We start from the raw sequence: 26,500 nt of genomic DNA on the forward strand, positions 1-26,500 counted from the left end.
GCGCAGAAATTGCACAAAAAAACATAATCAGGAAAGGAACGTGATTCTACCGTGGAACCAGAGGCCTTACATAGAAACAGACTGAAATATCCCTTTAACAACATGTGGGGGGATGATCCAGGCCAGTCCTATGTTAGGAACAGATTGCAACAGCAACTATAGGGAAGTTCATCAATAGCCAGCCAGAGATTCTGGATGGTTTACACCAGCTTTACAAGCAGACACTCAGCAGAACAGTCAACATCGACCCCTCAAAATATGCGCCTAGGAAATGCGAGTGACCAGACATACTGAAATAGTTATTGAGATCTCCCGGTTGATAGTGCGTTCAACAGGTTACATTTTTCCAGCAATTGAAAAGCTGCATGTTTGATCACCCTTACTTCAGGGAATAGGCAGAAGTACCAATGATACTGTATAATGGTTACCCTCTCACAGTGGAGCTGTTTATGTTTCAGCAAGACAGAAGTAGATCTCAAGCTAAAGAAGGCTATGTCTTTGAAATGGTAATAATGCTGAAATCACACAATGTTTGTTAGTTAAAGAAGGTTAAATCAATGGAATACATTCCCCCTTGCCTGTGGCTGAAGTTACCGAACTGTCCCATTTTCAAATCAATAAAGAAACGGAGTAGACAGTGATTATGTGGGCTCCCACAAGAGATCGTGTCCTTGGGCTATTCACATATCACACACCATAGTGACTCATTCTTTTAAGAGCTCACACTACGGATTATAGCATACATTTATTTAGTCAATCCTGCATGGTTTACTGCATCTATTCACTGACATGGTACAAGGTGGTGTTGCACTTTCCTAAAAAAACATGTTTTTGTGTTGAATTGACTGGTTTCAGTTAATTGAACATTTTAACTTTATTTTAGCATTACGATGACACCAGATGTCTCTTTTACAGACGCACAACTCCATACACGATACACAAAACACAATCAAACAAAAGCAAAACACAAATATCAGAAGGAAACACATCATTTAAAACATCCTCTAACATCCCTATAAATTGCCCTAGAAGCTGTGCCAAAAATCAACAAGCATATTTACCTATGACACAGTGGAGAGGTAAGACTCCAGAATTAGCTGTCCCTGAGCCTGTGTATGACAGCGGTTCATACTGAGCTTAAAAATAACGTTCAAAAAATTGGAGCCAGTACAGACCCTTGTGTGCAGCCTTTGTTATGCCAAGAATCATCCGTAAGTAAACACTGAATACTTTCTGTGAAATCCTTTTCAAATAGCCTTTTTCAGACCAACTGATGAACACGTGTCAACTTGAAACACGCCAACTTGTTCAGACAAATAGATTGAATGAGTGATCCAGTGTCAGCGGGAGAAGGGCGGGTCTTATCTTTACCTTTTGGAAAACAAAGGGTCTCAACCAGACAATGAAACCTATCTGAAGTCTCTTTTCTCTCATACTGTGGTGTTATCAAGAAACCCACTTGAAAGATAACTTGGATCAATCCTCCAACACCATGTTCCTACCTCTAAATCTAAAACTTCCTACATACCTACATGAAAAATTATAATTCTAATTTAACATGGAAAGTCTCCCCCACAGTTACTACTCCTTTCACTCACATGTCCACACATGATTTCGCAACTTTCCAAATAATAATGTCAAATAACTCCTATAATGCAAAATACCATGACAATAAAATCATAGATCACACCTGCAGAGATTTCGCAACTTTCCAAATAATAATGTCAAATAACTCCTATAATGCAAAATACCATGACATCAAAATCACAGATCACACCTGCAGAGATCTCCCAATAAATTTTACTACGGGAAACACAAAGCTTCTTTAGCTGGTACACAGGCTAGAAGGCAACTCATTCCCCAGGATAATAACCAGGATTGAGCTTCACAGGCACACCAACTCCTAACAGGAGCTGCGTGGTGTGACGAGGCAGCCCTGTTCGACATCCCACCTGTCTTCCTCAGGAAGCACAGGGGCCAGTTTGCGACGCCATATGCTGTATTTTCTGTACGCCGCAACAAGGATTTAAACACCTGGCCGCAGTGACGCAGCTGTACTGTGAGACAGTAACTTAGACCATCATGACACTTGGGAGACATTGATTCCGTCTTGCAAACACACCCTACACAGCATTTGTGGAGAATAAGCACAACACAGAGAAATGTGTGCAGCTCTTAATGTTGTCATTGACCTCTTGACGGCCTGCTTGATGAGCTTTCTCTTAGCCTTGTCCTAAATTTTTGGGGGGTATCTGTTGCAATGTCCTGGCGGTGTTATCCATGTCTTAATGATATTCAGGGTTCCATAAAATTGTATTGTACATTTATATGTATGTATATTATATGTTTTTCAGTTCAACAATATTGTTGGTTACAAGACCTGATTAAAGGTAATGAAAAAGGGTTGGCATGACCTGAAATTCAATGTAGATTAAAGGAGCTCTATCCATTATCATTTCATAACCAATTCATTACTTATGTCCATTATAATAACTACAGGAACAATACTGTTTACCAATATTCTTTCACCCACAAAGTATTTTGGGTGCATAGAAAATGCACATTCTAAAATTGAAACTATCAGTCAAGCTTCTTAAATCACAAGGACAAGTGAACCATGGCAGACTGGGTTTGACTGGTGTAGACTGGGGAAAGCAAAATCTCCTGGTTGCAAACATTCTACTAACCACAGTTCTGTTCAAGTGAGAAAACAAACACTGAAAAGTGTAAGCCACGTAAATTACAATGACATATTTTATTATGTATATACAGTACACTGCTCAAAAAAATTAAGTGAACATGTAATCATCACAGTATTACACCAAGTCAATTAAACTTCAGGAATATCAGTCTGTCCAGTTAGGAAGCATAAGCGATTGTGAATCAATGTCACCTATTTGGTGGAAATGAAAGTGATAACAGTGGCACTGGAGCGGCAACAGCAAGACAACACCCAAAAAGGGAATGGTTTTGCAGGTGGTGGCCACAGACAATTGCTCTCTCCTTATCCTTCCTGGCAGATTCTTCTCTAGTTGTGTGTTTTGCTAGTTTTACACTGGTGAAGTGGGACTTGGGTTCCTTCTGCTGCAGGACAATGCCCGGCCTCATGTTGGGTGGGCATACAGGCACATGGGGGCCATACACACTACTGTGTCACATTATGAGTTGCCATGATGAAATATACGCAAGTTGGAACAGCCTATGTTTTAAATTGTTTACTTTGATCTGTGTGAGCTTGAATCCAGCCTTCAATTGTTGGTTATTGTGGTTTCCACTGACCATTGTCACGTAATTTTGTTCTCAGTGAATTACACAATGTACAGTAAAGATTTTGGTCTTTAAAATATTTTATTCCTTGAGACCCGATGTGTTCCCTTCATAGTTTTTTTTGAGCAGTGTATAAAGAGCTGTAAAAGTGAATGCATTATGTGTGCAAACAATTTAAAATGCTCAATAATGTTCATTATTTTGTCATCGTTAATGCTTCTTTCTTTGTTGAGCCTCAAAACTACCCATAGTTAGCGTATTGGTAACTCCATTGGCGCTTGATTTGTCTGGAGCGCTTTGTGGGTACATATTTTCAATATTGAATAATTTAAAGAAAACAAGTATTTAGCTACAGTGTGGCCAAACATCCATCAGGAAAGCTACTTCATTCTAACTTCTCATTTAAGATAAAACATTAAAGGAAAATACTGTAGTAACATAAGGTGTGATTCTGTGTTGGATCAAATGCTTGCATACCCAGGAGCTCTCCAGATAAGATGGGCTGACCTGTGTTTCATACAGTAGACAAGCACTGGGCACTGGGACATGAGGCACTCCTTTTCCTAAGTGATGGGACAATTTAAACGGAAACAAAGATGCACCATTCAATTTTAAAACGCATTACTAATTTGAGTGGTGTATGTACTAACGCTTTTTCAAAGTAAAAAATACCAGGTGACGGACGGCGTGTGAAGCTTCTGACCTCACACAACCATCTAAACATGTCGGAACTGATAGCCTAAAAAAGTGCTGCACTCTAGACAAGAAAAAATTATATATTCCCATCACAAGCATGTTTCCTATCATTGTAATAAAAATACCAAGGCATTGTGAAGCAAATGTTGAACCCAGTGGCTCCGTCAATGGTCATGGGACTTCCAGCAGAACAATGACCAAAACACACATCAAAAGGTATTCAGGAATTGTTAAAGACAAACGTTGGACTGAAGTGCACCACATTGAGTCAAGATCTAAATCCTTCCTGGAAACAACACTTGGGAGGTACCCTTCAAATCGGGTAGAACTGGAGTTTGCACAAAAACAGTGGGCCAAACTGCCATTACAGAGGTAAAGGAAGATTAGGACGCCGTTGAGGACAGTGTAAGTTATTTGAAGTAAGTGCAAGGGTGCCAATACATGTTTGTACATGTTTTAAATGTGGTCCAAACAATGCTGTAAAGAGGATAATGGAACTTGGAACAAAGTTGTCATGGGAACAAATGGCAGAAAGACTGTGAATCAACTCACTGACCCCCTGTAATATCTGCTTGAATTTAGGATATTATTTGTATGTGCCTTTCAAACTGTATTGAGATATACAGTGGATATAAAAAGTCTACACACCCCTGATAAAATGCCAGATTTTGGTGATGTAAAATAATGAGACAAAGATAAATCATGTCAGAAATGTTCCACCTTTTATGAGCCCTATAACGTGAACATTTCAATTGAAAAACAAACTGAAATATTTGATGAAAAAACAAAACTCACAATAACCTGGTAGCATAAGTGTGCACACCATTAAACTAATACTTTGTTGAAGCACCTTTTGATTTTATTACAGCACTCAGTCTTTTTGGGTAGGAGTCTATTAGCATGGCACATCTTGACGTGGCAATATTTGCCCACTGTTCTTTGCAAAAGCACTCCAAATCTGTCAGATTGCGAGGACATCTCCTGTGCACAGCCCTCTTCAGATCACCCAACAGATGTTCTACTTGATTCAGGTCTGGGCTCTGGCTGGGCCCTTCCAAAACGTTAATCTTCTTCTGGTGAAGCCATGCTTTTGTGGATTTGGATGTGTGCTTTGGGTTGTTGTCATGCTGAAAGGTGAACTTCCTCTTCATCTTCAGCTTTCTAACGCACACCTGAAGGTTTTGTGTCACAATTGCCTGGTATTTGGAACTGTTCATAATTCCCTCCACCCTGACTAAGACCAGCTGAAGAAAAAGAGCCCCAAAGCATGATGCTACCACCACCATGCTTCACTGTGGGTATGGTGTTCTTTGGGTGATTTTTGCGCCAAACATACCTTTTGGAATTATGGCCAAAAAGTTCAACCTTGGTTTCATCACACCATAACACATTTTCCACATGCTTTTGGGGGACTTGATGTTTGTTTTTATAAAACTTCAGCTGGCTTGGATGTTTTTCTTTGTAAGAAAAGGCTTCCACCTTGCCACCCTACCCCATAGCTCATTCATATGAAGAATAAGGGAGATTGTTGTCACATGTAGCACACAGCCAGTACATGCCAGAAATTCCTGCAGTTCCTTTAATGTTTCTGTAGGACTCTTGGAAGCCTATCTGACCAGTTTTCTTCTCGTCATTTCATACATTTTGGTGGGACGTTCAGTTCTTGGTAATGTCTCTGTTGTGCCATATTTTCTCCACTTGATGATGACTGTCTTCACTGTGTTCCATGGTATATCTAATGCTTTGGAAATTGTTTTGTACCCTTCTCCTGACTGATATCTTTCAACAATGAGATCCCTCTGATGCTTTGGAGGCTCGCGAACCATGGCTTCTGCTCTGAGATGTAACTAAGTAAATGTCAGGAAAATCCTACTAGAACAGCTGAACTTTATTTGTGATTAATCAGAGTCACTTTAAATGATGGCAGGTGTGTAATGACTTCTATTTAACACGAGTTTGAATGTGACTGGTTAATTCTGAACACAGCCACATCCCCAGTAATAAGAACGTATTTATTTATTTTTCAAGATTTTCAATCGATTTGTTCACATTATAGATCTTATTAAAAGTGGAAAAAGTTCTGACATGATTTATTTTTGTCTCATGCTTTCACATCACAAAAACCTGGCATTTTAACAGGGGTGGGTAGACTTTTTAGATCCACTGCATACTGAGTATGTTGCTTGTATGGATGTCAATTTATATTCATTACAGTTCAAAACAACCTTTACTAAAACCAAAATCTGTGTGTCAGCTATGCTATCAGCTTATATGAGTGTACTTCTCAAACAAGCTGCTATGTATGTATAGATTTAAAATGAAGTGTGTATACATTTTATCATACAAAAAATAAAATCAATGTTTGAATCATTGAAATAACGATTACACAGATTCCAAGATCACAGACTGTCACTTTAACTGGTTCACCAGTTAAATGAAGAAAAATCTTAATCCATTACCTGAAAAGTTTACATTGCAAAATAAATCTCATGTCCATAACACCTGTTTTCTCTGGCTTTCAGATCCTGCTGTGCAGGGACCTTTCTGATCCAGCTAAGATAAGCATGATGTTGTATAATTATTACCAATTAAGCCTGTAAAGCTTTTGTTACAGTCTGATAAAAAATGTGACATTTGAAATAGCTACAGAACCTGACAGATTAATACTCACACTGTGCAAAAAAAATTATATTTCTTCATTGGGAGTCAAAAAGTGAGCCACATCCAGGCTAACAAAAAAATCTGTACATCTAATTAATTACGTTCATGTATGTACAAACCACAATAACGTTCAGTACGAACATAAATCAGTGCCATTACATTCACTGTGCCTTAATGACTCGCTATTACGTTGCCCCTTATTGTTTCACTATTATGTTGGTATATAATGACATCGATTGAAAATTTTAACCTGGGGTAATTTAGAGTTAAGATTAGGCATGATGGCACTGGGCTTAAGGTTTGGGAATAAGGTTAGGTATCACAGTACTGAGGTTAGGTTTAAGGTTAAGCGTAAGGTTACAAAACCAGAAAACTCCTGTCTTAACAACACAATTCCACAACAAAAAGTGTCTCGCTTATCGCTGGAATCAAACTCGCAACCATGGGACTGAAAGTCAGTTGTTGAAACACCCACCCACTCACCAACTAGAAACCCTAAGCTAACATACACTTTACTTTATTTAACAATTAACATGTTCATAACTGCCCCTGCGACTACACAGAATTTAAACACACAGAAACCTTAATACTATGAAAAGCTACAACACATTTGATTTAACTAGAAAGCCAGAAAAGGAACCTAGTTCAGCCGGACTGCAATTACAAGTGATAAATATTGTGGCCTTCACTGGACTCAAACCTGGGTCTGCCACATGAGAGGCTGTGTCCTTAACCACCCAGACCATGGCGCAATACATTTGGCCAGTGTCAGTACAGCATCTCGACATTAGATAATTTTGTCACGCAGTAACATCACACCAAGTCTGAATGTTGCTAGACACCATTAAGCATTATGTTAAACTGACTAACGTTTCATATTAAGGTTACCTCCACCACAAAAAGCATCTATAAAATCTATAGCTTTTGCCACTGGCTGTAAAATACCTGCCTGCGTTTTCCTTTCGACCACTGGCAATGCATTGAAATGCCTCAATTCTGCCTGAAAGTTTCGAACAGTATCCAAGTCAGGGATTTCCTCATTGGCGTCCGATTCATCTTCTGAGTCATGGCATCATTGTCCTCCAAAAGGTAAAATCTCACAACTTGTTCCCACTGAGATTTGTTGAAAACGGCAGCTAATTTCAGGGCAGCGATATGTTTCATAGCTGTAGCAACGCGATTGCAGTTGTGTGCTTTTGAAAGTAGCAATTCTACTGAGCAACTCTGGGTGTAAAGACAGAAACCAGTAATTCGGCAGACCAATGAGAACTCAAGATGTCAGCATCGTTTAAACAAGGATTTACGTTTAAAATGTTATTCAAATGTACACTTTACATACTAGTTTTTTATTAAGTCACATTCAAGTTCAAATCTTCAAGGCATTTCTGCAAAAAAAGACAACATGTCCCAGAACATGTTTTTCTTCTTACAAACAGCTCTCTTGAAAAGTACTGACTTTTCCTCATATTCCATATTGTTTTAAAGATTTAAAAATACTATATATTAAACATATTGCCATCAGTGCTAATACTTAATTTTCTGATTTAAAATGCTTTTCATGATAATCTTTTCATGTTCTGAATCAATTAATGCAATTAAAAAAAATACCTCATGACATAAATCTGGATTAGAGATTGTAGTTAATTATAAGAACATTACTTAGATCAGAGAACAGAAAAAAGGGGCTCAAGCAGGGAATTACAAAGCTGTGATGATTGAATAAGTTGACCCAGTAATTAGTCATCTTTAATGAATAGAAAATATGATCATGATTTAATCCAGTCACATTGCAAATTAATAAGAAAATGTAAATGAATGTACATATGGTGCTCAAACATTAGGACATGTGTTGAGATCCATTCCTTTGAGCTTGATTCTTATTCCTATTTTCATCAAGAGCCTGACATCTTCTAATTTCCTAGGAAGTACCAGCTTTCAATTAACATATTCACATTAATTTACTAAAGGATACAATTGTTAGATTAAAACACAGACCACGTCATTAGTGAGCCCATCTATACAGACTGGATAAGCGTCATAACAGCATTCCATTTAGCAGGAGATAACTATGTCTACAGAACGGCATGCATGTCTGATGGGTGAGAGTCAGTGTTTTCAGTGTGGAACGCTATAGTCCATGGAGTGGATTGAGCGGTACAATATTTCCATCTTGAACAGGTGGAACCTTTGGCAGGAGCGTGTGATAGCATTATCTCCATTATTTGCTGGCTGGGCCACAGATGCACATATGATCCCATCTGCTGGCTAATAAAAACAAGTACGACCTTAATGGGATAAATTCAAATAGGCAAGCTCAGCAGAAAAGGTGTCATGTTTTGACACTTAGAAGCGCCTCCTGGGCTGCTTTATTGAATACGTGAGGAGAATTGCCACTAGTTAAACGATCTGCTGAGAAGGGCTGGTTTTTTCCCTCTCAACTAAACCGAATTATCATTGTGCTCATGAGCTCACATGAAAACATTAAAACTGATGGCTTGAGCAATTGGGTACCTGGACAATCAAATTTTACTTTAGGCATTGTCTTTCACACAATCATTATCTTTCTTAAGTTTTGATGTGCTCCATTCAGACACAGATTTGGACAAAAAGTAGACATCTATAATTGTTCAAGATTTCTGGTCTAGTTCAAATTTGCTTTGTCTGGAAAATGATTGTGTGAAAGAGATATTGCAGTTCTAGGATTTGCTTGTGCAACAAATGATTGGGAATTATCAAACAATCGCATATAACATACACATTTCTATTGATAAATTGGAGCCAAAGGCAAATATATGTGTGCTGATGAACAAGCAAGCAAGCAAGTTTATTTATATAGCATAATTCATACATCGAAGCAATTCAGTGTGCTTTACAAAGAAAAATACAAAGTACAATAACAAAAACTCAAATGAAAACTACAATAAGAAAACATAGAAAGTTTAAAAATGGGATAAAAACATAGGAAACTATAAGGCTAAACATTGTGGTTAAGTTTAAGTGCTCAGTCATAGGCACGTGAAAAGAGAAGGGTTTTTAACCTGGATTTAAAAATGTACAAGTTTGGGGTACGTCTAAGATCTTCTGGTAGTTTATTCCAGTTGTGTACAGCATAACTGCTTAACACAAACGTTTGGTTTGGACTCTGGGCTCTACTAGCTGACCTGTGTTCATGGATCTAAGAGCCCTGCTCGGTTTATATTCTTCAAACATATCAGAAATGTATTCAGGTCCTAAACCATTCAGAGATTTATAAACTAAAAGCACCACTTTGAAATCTATTCTGTAACTGACAGTAAACCAATGCAAAGTTTTAAGAACTGGAGTGATGTGCTCTGTTCTCTTGGTCCTGGTTAACATTCTAGCAGCAGCATTCTGAATGAGCTGCAGTTGTTTTACAGTCTTTTTCGGTAGTCCAGTTAAGAGGCCATTACAGTAGTCAACCCTACTAGAGATAAAAGCATGGATGAGCTTCTCTTGGTCTTTTTGGGACAACAAGCCTTTGATTCTGGCTATATTTTTTAAATGATAGAATGCTGTTTTGGTGACCGCTTTGATATGACTGTTAAATGTGAGGTCTGAGTCTATCAGAAAACCAAGATTACGCACTTGATCCCTAGTTTTAAGGGCCCAAGAATCCAGCTCTTTACTAATACTTGTTCTTTTATTTTTGATGCCAAACACAATAATCTCATTTTGGTTCACCCAGGTATTTATGTGCTCTATACAGTGACACAGAGTCTATTGAGCTGTTGTCATATGGTTCGGGAGCCATATATATTTGAGTATCATCAGCATAGCTGTGGTAGTTAAGGTTGTTCTTCTGTAGAATTTGGCGCAGAGGTAGCATATAGAGACTGAACAGAAGCAGGCCTAGTACTGATCCCTGTGGAACTCCACATGTCATAGCCACCCAATCAGATTCATGATTACCAATGGTGACAAAGTAACTCCAGCTATCCAGATAAAATCTGAACCAATCAAAGACTGTCCCGGAGAGTCCTACCCAGTTTTCCAACCTATCTATAAGTGTTCTATGATCTACAGTGTCAAATGCTGCACTGAGATCTAATAGAACCAGAACTGTTATTTTAACAGAATCAGTAGCAAGCATTAAAACACAGAGGTCCTCGGTTAACAAGTTACTAGGTTACTTCTGAAATAGACGAGAACAAGAAAAACAGAAATCTGAAATCCGAGGTTAGGTTTAGTGAAAATGGCTACTTTATGCCTTCCTGTGTAATTCGCTGAGAGAGAGGGACTCCAACCGATGCCACGAGGTATCATTGGTAATGCTGTTGTTTAATCAGAATTAAAACCTGTCCTGGAAAACATTTAAGCAAGCTAATTAGCTCACTTAACAAGTCATTGTTTAACATCTGTTCTATCGTAAGAAGTGAAACAAGGCCACAGTCCACCACCCAGTACCACAGCACACTCACCTGCTTATCATTCAAACACACTCAACCATGAAGCTTTAGCAAAGACGTGGCATCTCTGCGGGTCCCTTCCTCCACCCCACCCCGCCACCCCATACTGATCCTCTTAGCATTCTCTGAGTCACTGCATCCTGCACCTGCTGATTTGTTAGACCATCACTGCATATATTAGTTCAATGTTGTCCATCAGCACACATAATGAAGCGTAATAGCAGATAACGTGCTCACTGATGCACTGCCTTTAAAAGATGAGGCACATTGATTCCCTCTAAGTAGCTCATGCTTTTGGCATTCTGTGTGCAGCAGGCCCCCCACACACACCCAAACTAACACACACACGCGACACATTACTCACACCGATTACTCCCACAGCTAACAGATTCTTTATTTAAATCGTTTTTCAGACAAATGTTTTGTAGATTGTTCTTGGTGGGGAGAGAATTATTACAACAAATTAGAATGGGAAAATCAACACTGACAAGTAAACACAGACACACACAACTCAGCATATGTACAGTAGCCATATGTACTGCAAACAAACACAAACAAAAAGACACAGACACAGTTACACGCAAACAGAAAAACACAGACACATTTACACACAAACCAAGACACTGACATAGTTACTCACAAACAGAAAGTCACAGACCGTTACACACAAACAGAAAGAAACCGACACAGTTACACACAAACAAAGACACAGACACAGTTACACACAAACAGAATGACACTGACAAAGTTATACAGAAACCAAAAGAAACCGATACAGATACACACAAATACTAAAATATTCACACAAACAGAAAGACACTGACACAGATACAATCAAACACAAACTAGGTCTATAAAATCCTGAGACCTTACATGAAAGAAACAAGGAATTAAGTGCTGTTATTTCATTTCTGCATCGCCAATATTGACTAAGCGCCCTGTTTTCAATCTGGTTTCTGAAGTCACTGCTGTCTGATAAAATGATGAATACATGTAAGGACAGCATTCTAATCACACAGAGGTTGCTTCAAAAGAACTTCTAAGACCTGAAACTCACTTCATAATGTCTCAGTGAATTGTCATCATGAAACACTGCAAAGTGATATTGAGCAACCTCAGATGTGATCCATATTTCCCTGTTCTAAAGAAGGACTGCACTTGTATGGATGAGGAAGCTATTTAGATAATTAGACAGGGGCATAGTAACCATCAGGTTTTAAGAGGGTCCTCTCCTCTAACAGCAAGTGATTGTGTGACTCTCATCAATCTACATCAAAAGGCAAGCTATATGGAGAATGGATAGACATTGATCAACTGTACATAGACAACAAAGGTAAAATGTTTGGTGATTAGTATGCTGCATGATGGAATTGTTTATAAGTAGGGCACTTTGATTTAATGAACTTGCTTTTTTCTAGTAATATATGCGTTATGTCCTGGGGAAAATGTATACCCTAATACTGAGATAATACATTATCAAGGACATATAACAATACTAATTATAGCCTAGTGTTACAATGATTGCTGAAAACATTATGTTAATGACTACATGGCCTGTATGACTTGCATAATGTTAATTGTCTTTCAAATCTCCGATGCTAAGCCTATTCCTATGCTTTTCCCAAATTTGCTCTTTTGAAAGAAGATATATTGGCCGGGTTGCAGAAATCCAGTTCTCATAAACAAGATGAAATGGCATAATTGGATTTGAAAGGGCTATTAGTTGTGTAGACATTCTGTTATTACCAACTCATCAATTTAACACAGCAGGAAAATATCAGGCGAGAATCAACAAAGAAGAACAAACAATAAAAGCCCTAATCCACCGTAATCCACATTCTATTCAGAATAGAATGATCAATATGATGTATAGCAATGTTTTTTTGTGTGCAAAACTTGGTCAAATCATGTTTAGATACTTTACAGTAATTGCCTTTTGGCTCAAGTAAAACAGCATTGCATCAACAGCTATTGATATTAAATAATGTGTACAGCTGTGATTATGCAAAATATAAAAATCCTCCTCTGGGGTATGAGAAGAGAAGAGAGTGGTTCTGTTTCATAATGACTAGCTTGTCATTAGCTTTCGTTTGGCCTCTTAATGAGTGCCAACATGTAAAAAAACCTGTTGAAAACAGCCTAGTGTACAAAAGTGAGGAACAGAAGGGTTAAAATTAAGAGACTACTGCAACTTGAATGCTTCTGTTCCTCACTCAAAACTTTCCTTTTCAACTTTTTTGGAAAGGAAAGAAAAAGTTGCTCTTAATTTTTTTCCTGGAGCTGTACAGTGGGGAGAACAAGTATTTAATACACCGCCGATTTTGCAGGTTTTCCTACTTACAAAGCATGTCATTTTTATCATAGGTACAGGTTGTGTTTTCTCGCTCTTTGTATAATTAAACTAAAATGATCCAATGTGCAAACTTCTATGGTTAGCTATGCCTAGCTAATTTGACAAATGTTAGAAGTTAGCCAAGCTATTTAACAAATGTTAGCCAGCAATGATAAAAGGAAAACAGTAATTTTGCTAACTAGTAGCATTAGTGCTAGCTAACTAGCTTTAACTGGCTAAACCTGGACAACTGCTGCAAATAGCATCTGCCTTTAATTCGGTTTGCCTACAGCCCTTTTGCAAAACCTACTAGTATATTGGATTTCAATTAGAAAAGGTTAAATTGATGAGAGTACGAGAACAAATTGCTGTTCATTTTTGGATACACAGAGTGAGGCATAAAAGCTAGATAAAACCGCTTTTTGTTATTTTGCCCCATAGATGCAAAACAAGAATTAGTGTTTAAAAAAAAACTTTCAAGTTTTCAGAATTGTACAAACTGATGGTTACTCTTGCTGTTAAATGTATTTTCTTAAACTATTGCCCAGTTCTGACCATTTTAAATATTGCAATGTGTTTGTTTTATTTTATTATTGATTTGTTCATCATTTTCCTTTTCTTAAAATGTTCTCAAATTCCTTTAATAAATTACTTAATTAGTTTAATATTAGTAGATTGGAAGAAAGGTCAGAAAAATAAACCCTTCCTAAAACTTTCATTTCAAACAGATGTTTAGAAACTGCTTATGAATATGAGCCAAATCTTGGTGAGAAACAGTTTTATTTGTGTGAATATTTTAAAAGGGTGGTTAACACCACACCACTGTGTTGTTCGGGTACACCCACAGAATTCTAACACTTAAAATACGCTTTTAAAATGTAAATTGAATGTTACCAGGAAAGAAAATTATTTCACTCATTCTTGGAAAAGTTTTAGATCAGATCTCATATAACTTGGGAAACAATGCAGTTACTGTAACATATTAACTGTGCCTTTGGAAAGTATTCAGACAATTTAACTTTCTTCAATAATTTATAATTGATTAAATATATTTTTTGTATGAATCTACACACAATTCCGCATAATGACAACTCAAAAGCATGTTTTAGAAATGTGTGCCAATTTACTTGAAACAAACATGATGTGGAAAACAATTTGCTGAATTTAATCAATAAGGACACAAAGCTGTAATTTAAGCACCTTGGTTTTGCTCTGTAACCCTTCTCTGGCTTTTTAATCATGATTTTATTCTGGATATAACATATATTTCTTCTACTGCATTATTGTGTGACAAATGGAAAAAAGATAGCTCTTGGAAACAACCTATACATTATAATATTTTAAATGGGGAGAGACACAGGGAACGGACACATTACAAGTGTTCAGGACCCTGAGGGCATTTTATGAAGAATAGCAGGCAGTGGGGTATAAATCAATACTATAAGACAAACCAGTCTTCAGGGGTGGCCGCATCGTCTCCTTACGGTGGTGGATTTGGAGGAATGGGTCTGGGCAGTCAATTCTCTGACGGCCTCTGCACCATTCCTTCCCTGGAAATCGTTGCTGGGGCAGTGTGCAAGGAAGGGCATCTAGGTGTGGCTTAGTGTACATGTCCCTTTTAGCTTCTGCATAATCCATTTAACTTTTGGCCTTGTACCACAGCTGCTCCTCTGGGGCCTTTATATACCTGCCCCGATTAGATCCGGATGGAAAGCAGCTGAACAGGGGATGAGTTTTTAGGATTGTTCCGGCACCTGCTGGCATTATCCCTTGGGGGCATTGGCACGCCAATGATGCAGGCGATGGCACATTCCTGCCACGTTGTGTATTCTAATCAATCCACTCCGTAAAATCAATCTACTCTTTTAAAATGTCATCATTGAAGTTTCACGTTTCAAGTTTCACCTTTCAAGTGGTACATCCTATGCAAGACTGAGGCCAGCCAATGGAGGTGGACGTTGGGGGAATGAGTACATATAAGTTAATAATGTTGTGTATGAAGAGATCTGAGACTTTTTTTGTCCTTCCTTGTTGTTTGGGCATCCTAACACACAAGGTCACTCTTATCACCTAGGAACACAGAGGGGCATGAAACCAAAGTCCTCTTTATATCTACACCTCTCAGCTGGCCAGTAGAGGCTGGTAATTACAAAGTACACTACTGCTGCCAAATAAAAATACCACAGGCTAATTCTCTGTGGTTTGATGCATAGGCCTAATTCATGTTATAAAAAATGTAATCATAAATGTTTTCCCAGACACTTCCAAATCTGTGTACAGCCTATTGCGCCAATGCGTCAAAATTGTCAATAGAAAATTAAGCAGAATCATCCTGGCCATTTCCATTGGCTTCATCTACCAACCAATCATCAAGCACAACACCTTCCCCCTAATCTTCCACTGTACTGTATAAAATATGCATTGAATCGGCCCATCAACTAATTTGCAGTGATTTTCATTGCATTGATTTTTGATGGTTGCCTGGAGAGGCTGCTGCACAAGCTGCTCATTGAACATAATTGGAATCTGAAGTCATGATGTGAGAATCAGCATGGTGGTTTGATAGTGAGTAACTTGTTACACTTAACCAAGAAAGCAGCCATGTCATCATCATCGTTAACTTTAGCTGGCTAGCTGTCCGGTAGCATGGAAGTAAATTCAGCCATGTATCCAGCAACAATCAGCAAGGTTTCCACAAAGCCACAAAGGTTTCCACAAAGTCTTTGACTGTGGTAAAGCACTGAGGGCATTTAATCAATAAACCGATAATGTTGTTTGTTGTGACAAGATAAACGTCATGTTACTGCATTAATGTACAGGGGGTTGACAAAATAATGGAAACACCACATGGAAATGGACTGTCACACGCAATTATAAATGCAGTTAAAGATGTCAAATTAGGTTTAATGCCATTTTGCAGTACATGTGCCAACTACAAAAGAGGTCTGACTAATAGCACTTTGATATTGGAGTAACAGTCAAATAACAGTTAAAAATAGGGCAAATAGTCAGTACCTGTAATGCCGGTCCATTAGTCACAAAAACTGCTAAATTATGCGTGTTAAGGGGAACAGTTAAAAATCATGATAACGTATGCTAAATGATGCGTGTTAAGGGGAACAGTTAAAAATCATGATAACATATGCTAAATTATGCGTGTTAAGGGGAACAGTTAAAAATCATGGTAACATATGCTAAATTGATTTGGCGAAGAGTGACCGACAGGGATATATGTAGACTTAACTGGATAGTAGCTCAATGCCCCAATAGCCTCCAAAATGACCACATAATTGAAGTGGCACCAGTGTAAACCACCACTGAACATGAAGTTCTGGAGCACAGTGTGCAAAGTAGACTTCCACCTCCTTCGTTTCCTCAAAGAACTGGAGGCTTTTCTTCTTGAAGAATAGTGCAGCCTCCCACTACACACAATTTAGGACTTGTATGACAGCATTACAAGAAGGATTGGAACTGATCTGAAGGCAAATGGTGGCCCAAGTCCTTCATTATATAATTTGGTGTTTCCGTTATTTTGTCCACCGTGTGTATAGATTAGGGTTTTGTAAAGAGGGCAGTTTTGGATTTACTTTGAGACACTTTCATTTATTCAGCCCTTACAGGGGGGTGTCTGGTGGTGGTGCTTCAGCAGAAATACTTCTAAAGACATTGTATAAAATATTGTAATGGTAATATTAAAATGTTTGTTAAGAAATCATTATAGGGAAGAAAGAATTTATCCTCTGGTTTAAAAATATATATATATATATTGACAGACACAATATACTGTATCAGCAATGGATTAGCTCCCTAAAATCATTATTGTACCTTTAAAATCTTGTCCCACATTGCTTGATTTCATGCAGAAGACAAGCGATTGCATATAATCAACATATATGTATATATATATATATATATATATATATATATATATATATATATATATATATACAAATATAAAACATATAGTAAACATTAAATCAATGACAAAAATTTATGACAACGCCATTTCCAAGGTTCATGGAGAAAAATACAGAGTAATAATCCCATCAGCAAGTTGTCTTGTTTTCATTTACATAGGTTGACAAATTGGCTTGACCCCTAGTCGTAGCATCTCTTATGGTTTAGAAATGTTCCCAACCAGAATGATTAAGATCAGGCTTGGAGTCATTACGCTAATGGAAATGCATTTTAATTAATGATATCCTCATTTGCATTGTGTGTTAATGATCTAAATCACTTAAGTCTCATCTGCACATTCTAATTAGTACTCACAGCTCCAATGAATTTGACAATTTAATTTATGTTAGACAAAGACACTCAACTCACTGCTTTCGCTCAGTTACATAAGCTTGGCTAAACTGAATAAAGTAATTTTTTTGGTCTACTTTTATTTTGTTTACCACAAAAAAAGAAAAAAAGAAATCTGCACTGACAGCCGAGCTGCTAAACATTACAAATGCCCTACATTCCTTGGCAAACAGTCTGGTGTTGCTAATTGAATTATAAGTAAGGTGAGCTGCATATTTTCTTAATTTCTTCCCTCTTTAATATAGCATAGCAGATACACTTTGTATAACGATAACCTTAAATGTCAAAGTGCTGTAATGTATTGTCTTACCTTAGGGTGAACATTTCCACGGGTGAGAAGGCTGAGGCAGAGATGAAAGCAGAGACAGTATCTCTCTGCCTCATGGGCGTGGCCGGTACCATGACCAGAAAGTTACTATCCAGCCTGTGTTCAGTAAGGGGTGGGGCGGCAGGGCTCTGGTACAGACGCACACTGCCGATCCTTCTCATGGGCGTGGAGGTAGATGAGCCAAACAGCCCTTCTTGATCCGAACGGATGGAGTTGCCTTTCCGGGACTCTTCCGAGTGGCACTCCCCTGCCTCTGTTGATTGTAGTATGTAGTAAAGCTCTACCGGAGTCCCTTCAGCCAGCTCTATGGTCCTCTGACGCCCAGGCACGACACTGGGGGGGCTGAACCAGCCAGCCAGGGGCTCCAGTTCAGCCACACACAGCCCCAGCTCCCCCTTCAACTGGCAGGTGCCACGCACCTCCTGGGTCTCGTGGAAGGCAAACATGCGTACACAGGGCAGCTTGTCGATGGCACTGTAGTCATCCCAGTCCCTACCAGCCACGTAGAACAGTACCTGGACTCTAGGCTTAGTCAAATAGATCATGTCCTGTATGATGAAGGTCTGCACCTTCCAGTTGAAAGTGAAAATAGAGGAGGCCACAAATGCTCCAGGGTTTTGGATGAGCTCCAGGGGGATGGGCTGCTCCACAGATAGAGGGCCATAGCTGGCGTTTACTGAGGGCATGCTGCGGGCCTGGTAGACGAAGAAGGGCTCTGTACGCGACAGCAAGCTAGAGTTCCTCATGAACTCCTGATTGGCCTCCTTCAGGAAGAAGGCCGACTCTGCATTGAGCACCTGGTAGTTGACAGGCAAGTAGGTGGGAATGGACGAAAACCTCTGCAATCCGTCCAAGACTCGACAGTCTGCTACTACAAGAAAGAAAAGGAAAGCTGAGTCAGGACAAGCTTAAACAAGTTCTTGTTTCCCATAAACTTCCTCTAAAGAATCCCTTCAGTACAACTTGAATGTCTGTACTAAGTGACAGCCATTCTGACCAGAGCTTATTTGACAGACAAGCTAGAGCAACAAACAGACAGCAAAAAAGACAGTAACTAATGCAAGCTGCTGTCAGGCATACATTTCAACACATTTTATGATGTTGTATGTGTAGTCTCATGGTGTATGGTAACTTTCTAACAATTCTGAAATTAAGGAAACTATAGACAGGACTCATGACACTTGCTCATTACAGAACTAAGCATATATTTGTCATACAGTAAATAAAATAAATATAAATCTGGATCAAATGATACATATTAATTTCTAATTTACCAAGACCGAAATAAACACATTTACAGAAATCCCAACTGAAGTAACCACATGATACATTTGGTCACTTATATTCTACTTAGTATTTTTCCCTTTTTCATACTGCCCCCACCCAGACTCCTTTCATTTTGGCTGCGCCGAACATATTCTTCTCTCAGAATGAGATGAGATCCAATTATATTGAACCTCAGTTAAATCAATCTTTCAGCTGAGCTCAGCTCCATCTCCAGATGGATAGGAAATATGTAATACCATAGTATGAGGACAAAAGAGCAGAGCACAAAGCCAGAGGAGTGACGACATAGAGGCACCAACAGAGAAAACATGAACAGTAGGATAAGATAATCATTGCTGTTAAGTTGTGATAAAACAAGACCATGTAACATAAAGTTAATAAATGGTACCTAAGGTATCACTGTCATATTGCGACTGATATGAACAAAATCTTAAAGTAGGTCTACAAATCATTTGTTAAAGGTTGGTTGAATTTCCTGACTGCTTTTGGTTTTAGATTTGGGTCAATCATAAATAAAAAATGCCAAGTGACCTAACTTGAAAAAAAAAACGTTAGTCTCAATTCTGACTGTCTAAATGAGAACAAGTGCCTTTCAACCACTCAGTTGATTTACAGAAATGTATGTGAAAGACAAGGACACGCGATCAAGTGAACACAAGCTCCCAAAGTCAACTATTTTGCAAGAACAGGAAACAATTTGACACTAGTCCCTCAGCTCTTATGGAAGAGTAGCCAGGGCAAAGGTGGTGATTGTGGGTAATTGTAGACAATTCACTTTTAACAAGGATGTGACAGTGAACGTGGAGGGCATAGCAACGCAGTCTTTACTTCATTGTTTGGTCCAAAAGATAATTGATAAATTATAATAAGTTGTAACAAGTTGAATACACAAAAAAGAACAAACAAGCTGCCGGTGATGAACAGTACATAAAGGTCACTTCCTTTGAATGCAGGAGGATGCCACTTTTTTCATTCCACTCTGTAGGCTTCTGACCATTAATGCACAGTAATATGAGAGATTGCAATTTTGGGAATTCATGTAGTTATTCTAAACAATGTGTTTTTATAACTTTGAAGTGAAACAATTCCATCTTAAATAAGTGTTCTGAAAAAAAAAATGTGCAAGATTACTCTCAAGTCACCTAACATGTCAAACAAATCCTGTATGATGTCCCATTTACTGTAAGACAGTAGATCCCTGACATGATTGATGTCCTCCCCATGATAGTATTATTCAATTCAATAATAACAAAACATTTAAAAAAAAATTATAAACAAGTTCATTTATTTTATAACATCAGCAAATGTCACTTGTGCTTTTACAGATACCCAAACCTAAACAGCAACTAATGCAGATATGAAAGCAGAAGTGCAGAAGTGCAGATCTAGGATCAGTTCTGCCATTTTGATCATGATGAATAACGTTATGGAGCTGAGGATTGGATCCTAGACCGGTACTCCTACAATTAAACGCTCTGAGGGCTTGGTCAACTTCCATAGCCACATGCAGAACACCAGAAACTAGATTAGCAGCACGACCAAGTGGACCAGAGACAGGGACAGCCAGGACTCGTTTTATGGCTCAGGTCCTCCTGGAGGGCGGAAGGGAGGAGAGGAAAGGAGAGATGCAGAGAGAATCTAGCAAATAATGATGATTAAGATATTACTCAACACTTCCAAAGTAGAATCAGCATACCATGCTAGCTAATTGGTTTGCTTGATAATTTAGCAAACTTCTGCAATGTATATTCCTTTAACAATATCTAGCAAAACACAATGATTATTTTGACATTACACCAATAAGAAATGCATGTTGGAATTTTAAAGTTATTGGAAGCAGACATCCCACATGTTGTTTTTTTATTAACTAGCTACCTAGCTAACTTTAGTTAGAAGGGGTCTAAGGTAAAAAGAGTACAAAACGGTTGTTTTAACAAACCAGAGTGAAGCCGTGCTTTACAACATGCTGGCTAGCGTTATACCTTGAAAATTTTGTCAGGTGCTAAATCTAGCTCTTGGAAGAAAGGGACAAGCTTTTTAATAATCCAGATGGCAAAGGTTGTGTCTGTTGTATGTTATTCAAATAAATGTTCTGGTTCTATGCTCTATTTGCGTTCACAGATATTCATAAGGCAGGGAAGGGTAGACCACACTGTGATGTTTCTGAGTTAGCTCCTCAAAGTTTTAGCATGTAGAGCGCAGTTGGTAAAAAATTACATTCATACTAAGCAGCAGACAACGAAATTTGGTAGTCTGAAGTTTTCTAATGATCACATAGGCTTTTAAAATTATATACTTGGATTAGCAAACACAACGTGCCATTGGAACAGAGGACTGATAACTGCTGATAACGGACCTCTGTACGCATTTGTAGATATTCTGTTAAAAATCAGCCGTTTCCAGCTACAAGCCATTTACAAATACAAGGTCTACACTGCATTTCTGAATAAATTGATGTTATATTAATGGATAAAAAGTGTGCTTTTCTTTCAAAAACAGGGGAATGTCTGAGTGAACTTAAACTTTTGAATATGTGTATATTATTGAAATGTTCTTATGTACTCATGCAACAATTCTACATGTCCCTTAAAGTGAGGTAATTTCCATGTAGAGTAATAATAAGTTGTTTCTGGAGGGTCACTTAACAACTCCTGTTTCATAGTAGCCTGTGTTGGTCTGTGTGATGAAGAACACACCACATGTGTAAAAAGGTTTTAATCACACAAAGAGTGGGCTTTGACCTTCCTTTCAAGAGCAATCTGCTGTGCGATTCTACGCTCTCCCTCCCTCACTCCCTGGCTGCCCGCACGTCACACTCCCGTCTTCCAAGTTGGCTTGGAGAGGATTTAATTCCCTAGCCCCAGTCTTGTAAATCAATGTCCCAGCAATTTACAAATCAGCCAGGGATTTGTGTTTCGTGGCGCCCCCATGACCTCTGCTGTGTCTGTCCAATAGAGGCAACGTGGAGGCAGCCAGGGATGCCGTCTGCCTGAACATCTGAAGGGCAACACAACACGCTTTAGTTCAGGGACTCTCTTTCTGCTGATCAGAAGTCAGACAGAAACCATTGAAAAATACCATTCTGCTGTGTCATTGGTAATTCAAAATATATTTGTACACAAGAAGTATTGTTGCAAAAAGTGTAATGACAATGCAAAATGAAAAGCTTGTTTGTCGGGCAAGAGCAATACAAGTACCAAAATAAACCAAGTCCCATCATTTGCGGTCCTATGGTAACAATGTTTCTACGTGAATCACAGGACCTGTCTCAATCTAAAACAAAGCATTAACTCGCGAGCCCTCAGACTTTCTCCCATGTCTCAATGAGATTTATCTTCTGTGCTATGCAGATGATATAACATAGAGAATGAAATGTTCCCAGGTACAAATAATGTAAATATATTGCAAAAAAAGGCATGTATAGACATCAACAAATAGGATCACTCTTGTCTTGGTAGTCAGTCATTTGTTTTTATGTCATTAAGTCAGTCTGATTCATTCCCTTGTAACCAGCTGTGAAATGACAAGTTATCACAGTGTGTGAACAACAAATACATAAACTCCATTGGCATCAACATTTGGACTCCATTGGCATTAAATTGCTTATTAGATATCAGTGATGCTCACAAAAAGGCACTCTTTCTTGAATACCGGACACAATGTTCACAGATTTTCCATGAATGTAATAAAAGTAATGTGATTAGATTTAAGGTAAGGTTTAGATAAAGGTAAAAGATAGGGTAACAAAGAGTTGTGCTCAAAAGGGTGTGTTCCCTTGGAGAATTGGTAATATATGTACCATTTGTAAAGAAAACATGAGTGAGCAGGCAAAACAAGTGTCTTTTATTTCTTATGGGTTTCACATTTAACTCTAGGTTATAACAGAATGGCACAATCATAAAACAAAACATGGCAACAAAGAAAAAAATTAACTGACCCCTGTTCAAAAGTCTGCATACCCTTAGTTCTTAATACTGTGTATTGCCCTCTTTAGCATCAATGACAGTGTTCAGTCTTTTGTAATAGTTGTCTATGAGACCCCAAATTCTTGCAGGTGGTATAGCTGCCCATTCGTCTTGGCAAAATGCCTGCAGGTCATGCAAAGTCTGTGGACGTCTAACATGAAACGCACGTTTGAGATCTCCCCAGAGTGACTCGATGATATTAAGTACAGGAGACTGTGATGGCCACTCCAGAACCTTCACCTTTTTCTTCTGTAACCACTGGAGGGTCAACTTGGCCTTGTGCTTAGGGTCATTGTCGTGCTGGAAAGTTCAAGAGTGTCCCATGCGCAGCTTTCAGGCAGAAGAATACAGTATTTTCTGATAACATGCTGTATTCATCATGCCATCAAGTTTCACAAGATTCCACTTCTTAATAAGTGATTGAACAGTACTGACTGGCATTTGCAAGGCTTTGGATTTCTTTTTAAAGGCTTTTTTGAGGCATTGGCGCAGTAAAGGGTTCTTTCTGGCAACTCGACCATGCAGCACATTTTTGTTCAAGTATCGTCGTATTGTGCTCCTTGAAACAACCACACCATATTTTTCCCAAGCAGCCTGTATTTCTCATGAGGTTACCTGTGGGTTTTTCTTTGTATCCCGAACAATTCTTCTGGCAGTTTTGGCTGAAATCTTTCTTGGTCTACATGACCGTGGCTTGGTATCAGGAGATCCCCGAATTTTCCACTTCTTAATAAGTGATTGAACCATACTGACTGGCATTTGCAAGGCTTTCGATATCTTTTTATATCCTTTTCCATCTTTATAAAGTTCCATAACCTTGTTACGCAGGTCTTTTGACAGTTCTTTTCTGCTCCCCATGGCTCAGTTCTTAACCTGCTCAGTGCATCCATGTGAACGCTAACAAACTCATTGACAATGTATATACAAACATTAATTGCAATTTAAAAAACCATAGGTGTGAGAAATTCACCTTTAATTGCCATTTCCACCTCTGTGGGTCACCTTGTGTGTCTGTAACAAGGCCAAACATTCAAGGGTATGTAAACTTGTGATTAGGGCCATTTGGGTGATTTCTGTTATCATTATGATTTAAAAAGGAGCCAAACAACTATGTGATAATACACTCACCTAAAGGATTATTAGGAACACCTGTTCAATTCCTCATTAATGCAATTATCTAATCAACCAATCACATGGCAGTTGCTGCAATGTATTTAGGGGTGTGGTCCTGGTCAAGACAATCTCCTGAACTCCAAACTGAATGTCAGAATGGGAAAGAAAGGTGATTTAAGCAATTTTGAGAGTGGCATGGTTGTTGGTGCCAGACGGGCCGGTCTGAGTATCTCACAATCTGCTCAGTTACTGGGATTTTTACACACAACCATTTCTAGGGTTTACAAAGAATGGTGTGAAAAGGGAAAAACATCCAGTATGCGGCAGTTCTGTAGACGAAAATGCCTTGTTGATGCTAGAGGTCAGAGGAGAATGGGCCAACTGATTCAAGCTGATAGAAAAGCAACTTTGACTGAAATAACCACTCGTTACAACCGAGGTATGCAGCAAAGCATTTGTGAAGCCACAACACGCACAACCTTGAGGCAGATGGGCTACAACAGCAGAAGACCCCACCGGGTACCACTCATCTCCACTACAAATAGGTAAAAGAGGCTACAATTTGCATGAGCTCACCAAAATTGGACAATTGAAGACTGTCCAAAACTTGTGATAGATAATGTGTTGACAATGAAATACATTTTTTATAGAAAGAATCAACTGTTAAGGATTGAATAACCAAGACTAGTTTACAGCAGAGTCATATTTATTTATTTATTTCTGAATACATAACTGGTATGCAGTGTGTGCTTAAAGGAAATGTATGTATCTTATCTTTTAATAAAAAGTTAGTTGGCTTTGTATTGGTTTCCATCTTGTCAGTTGTAAACTTTTGACACAAAAGAAAGAACAAACAGTTGTTTATTGTGCTTATTTTGCCAAGATCTATCAAAGGGGGCATATTACTTAACACCATGTAATCATAAAGAAAATGTTAAGAAAATCACCCCCTGAACGTACAGTATCAATGAGTTTTGAAATGGATGTTTACAACAAATACACAAAACACTTATTGTCTTTGTAGATCAGAAAATAATACTTAATCGTTTCACCCTAATGCTTTTTTTCATTTGTTTCTTAATAATAGCAGCCAACAACTTCTGAGTATGTCGATATACTATGTGTTGGAGTAACTGCAGCATATTGCAATGTGTAGCATATTACAATATGCTTACACCCGCAGACAAATGTGAGATCCCATTTCCTAGATTCTGGGTATTTGTATGCAAATCTCAGATGGAATCAGTCTCTGGAATTGGGTCTGAATTTCAAAAGTCAGAAGGAAATAAAGAGAGATGGGAAAACTCTATACCTGAATCCATAGTAATAACTGAGTTAAAAGATAAGATACATACATTTCCTTTCAGCTTATTATTGAGAAAGTGTTTGGAATTAAAATAAATAATATATACATTACTGTATGCATAAAATGTATGTATTGTGGATTACAGAAATCTCAATATGCTCCAGTGGCTAAACTGAGCACCACTGAACGGTAAACTTGAGTCTTTCAAGCCTTTCAGAGTCCCATTCAGTGTTGTGCTCCTATAAGGAGAAATAGGCCATACAATGGTTTGACGTTTTCAGAGAAATAATTTGGTCCACCTGCATAGAAGACAGAACTGAGTGTTCCCAATGTCCAGATCTGCAGGGTTAGTGGTACCAGTGTGGATGCCAGCCTGTCACTGGTGTGTATCGCCTGAGTCAATATGCCTGTTGGATGCCAGCCTTGACTATATTGTATGCATTATTTCCAAACATCCAGACTGGGCAGATTAGCATACTTTATAACGGCTAACACACAAAAAAATAAAATAATTCAACTTCGTATTTCTTAAAGATAGATTATTACTATATCAGCATATTCTGAAATGCGTATGTAGTTAAATAATATACAGCATTATGCTACATCAGTTTCAGTGTAATGTAGGTTCATTGTCCTTATCATAGACAACACATTCAAGTACTTATCAGCAAACCTTTGGCAGTTTAATTTATTTTCTTTTTTTTATATTTGTCCATGTATTTAGCAAAAAATAGACTATTTTGACATATGCATTATCATATTAACCTTCATAGTACAGCATTCTAAAGGAAAGACCATAAAAATCTCAGA

The 26,500-nt window shown here is 38.3% G+C and overlaps 1 protein-coding gene across 1 annotated transcript in view; it reads right to left on the reverse strand.

Moving 5' to 3' along the window:
- si:dkeyp-14d3.1 (transmembrane protein 132C) overlaps positions 1 to 26,500 on the reverse strand; it is a 170,423-nt gene that overhangs the window by 107,118 nt on the left and 36,805 nt on the right. Inside the window, exon 2 of the mRNA XM_020052672.2 lies at positions 18,002 to 18,890. Coding sequence (XP_019908231.1) covers positions 18,002 to 18,890 — 889 coding nt within the window. The remainder of the gene's footprint in view (positions 1 to 18,001; positions 18,891 to 26,500) is intronic.

Source organism: Esox lucius, chromosome 13, assembly GCF_011004845.1.
Source record: "Esox lucius isolate fEsoLuc1 chromosome 13, fEsoLuc1.pri, whole genome shotgun sequence".
In the NCBI taxonomy this organism is placed as follows: Eukaryota; Metazoa; Chordata; class Actinopteri; order Esociformes; family Esocidae; genus Esox; species Esox lucius.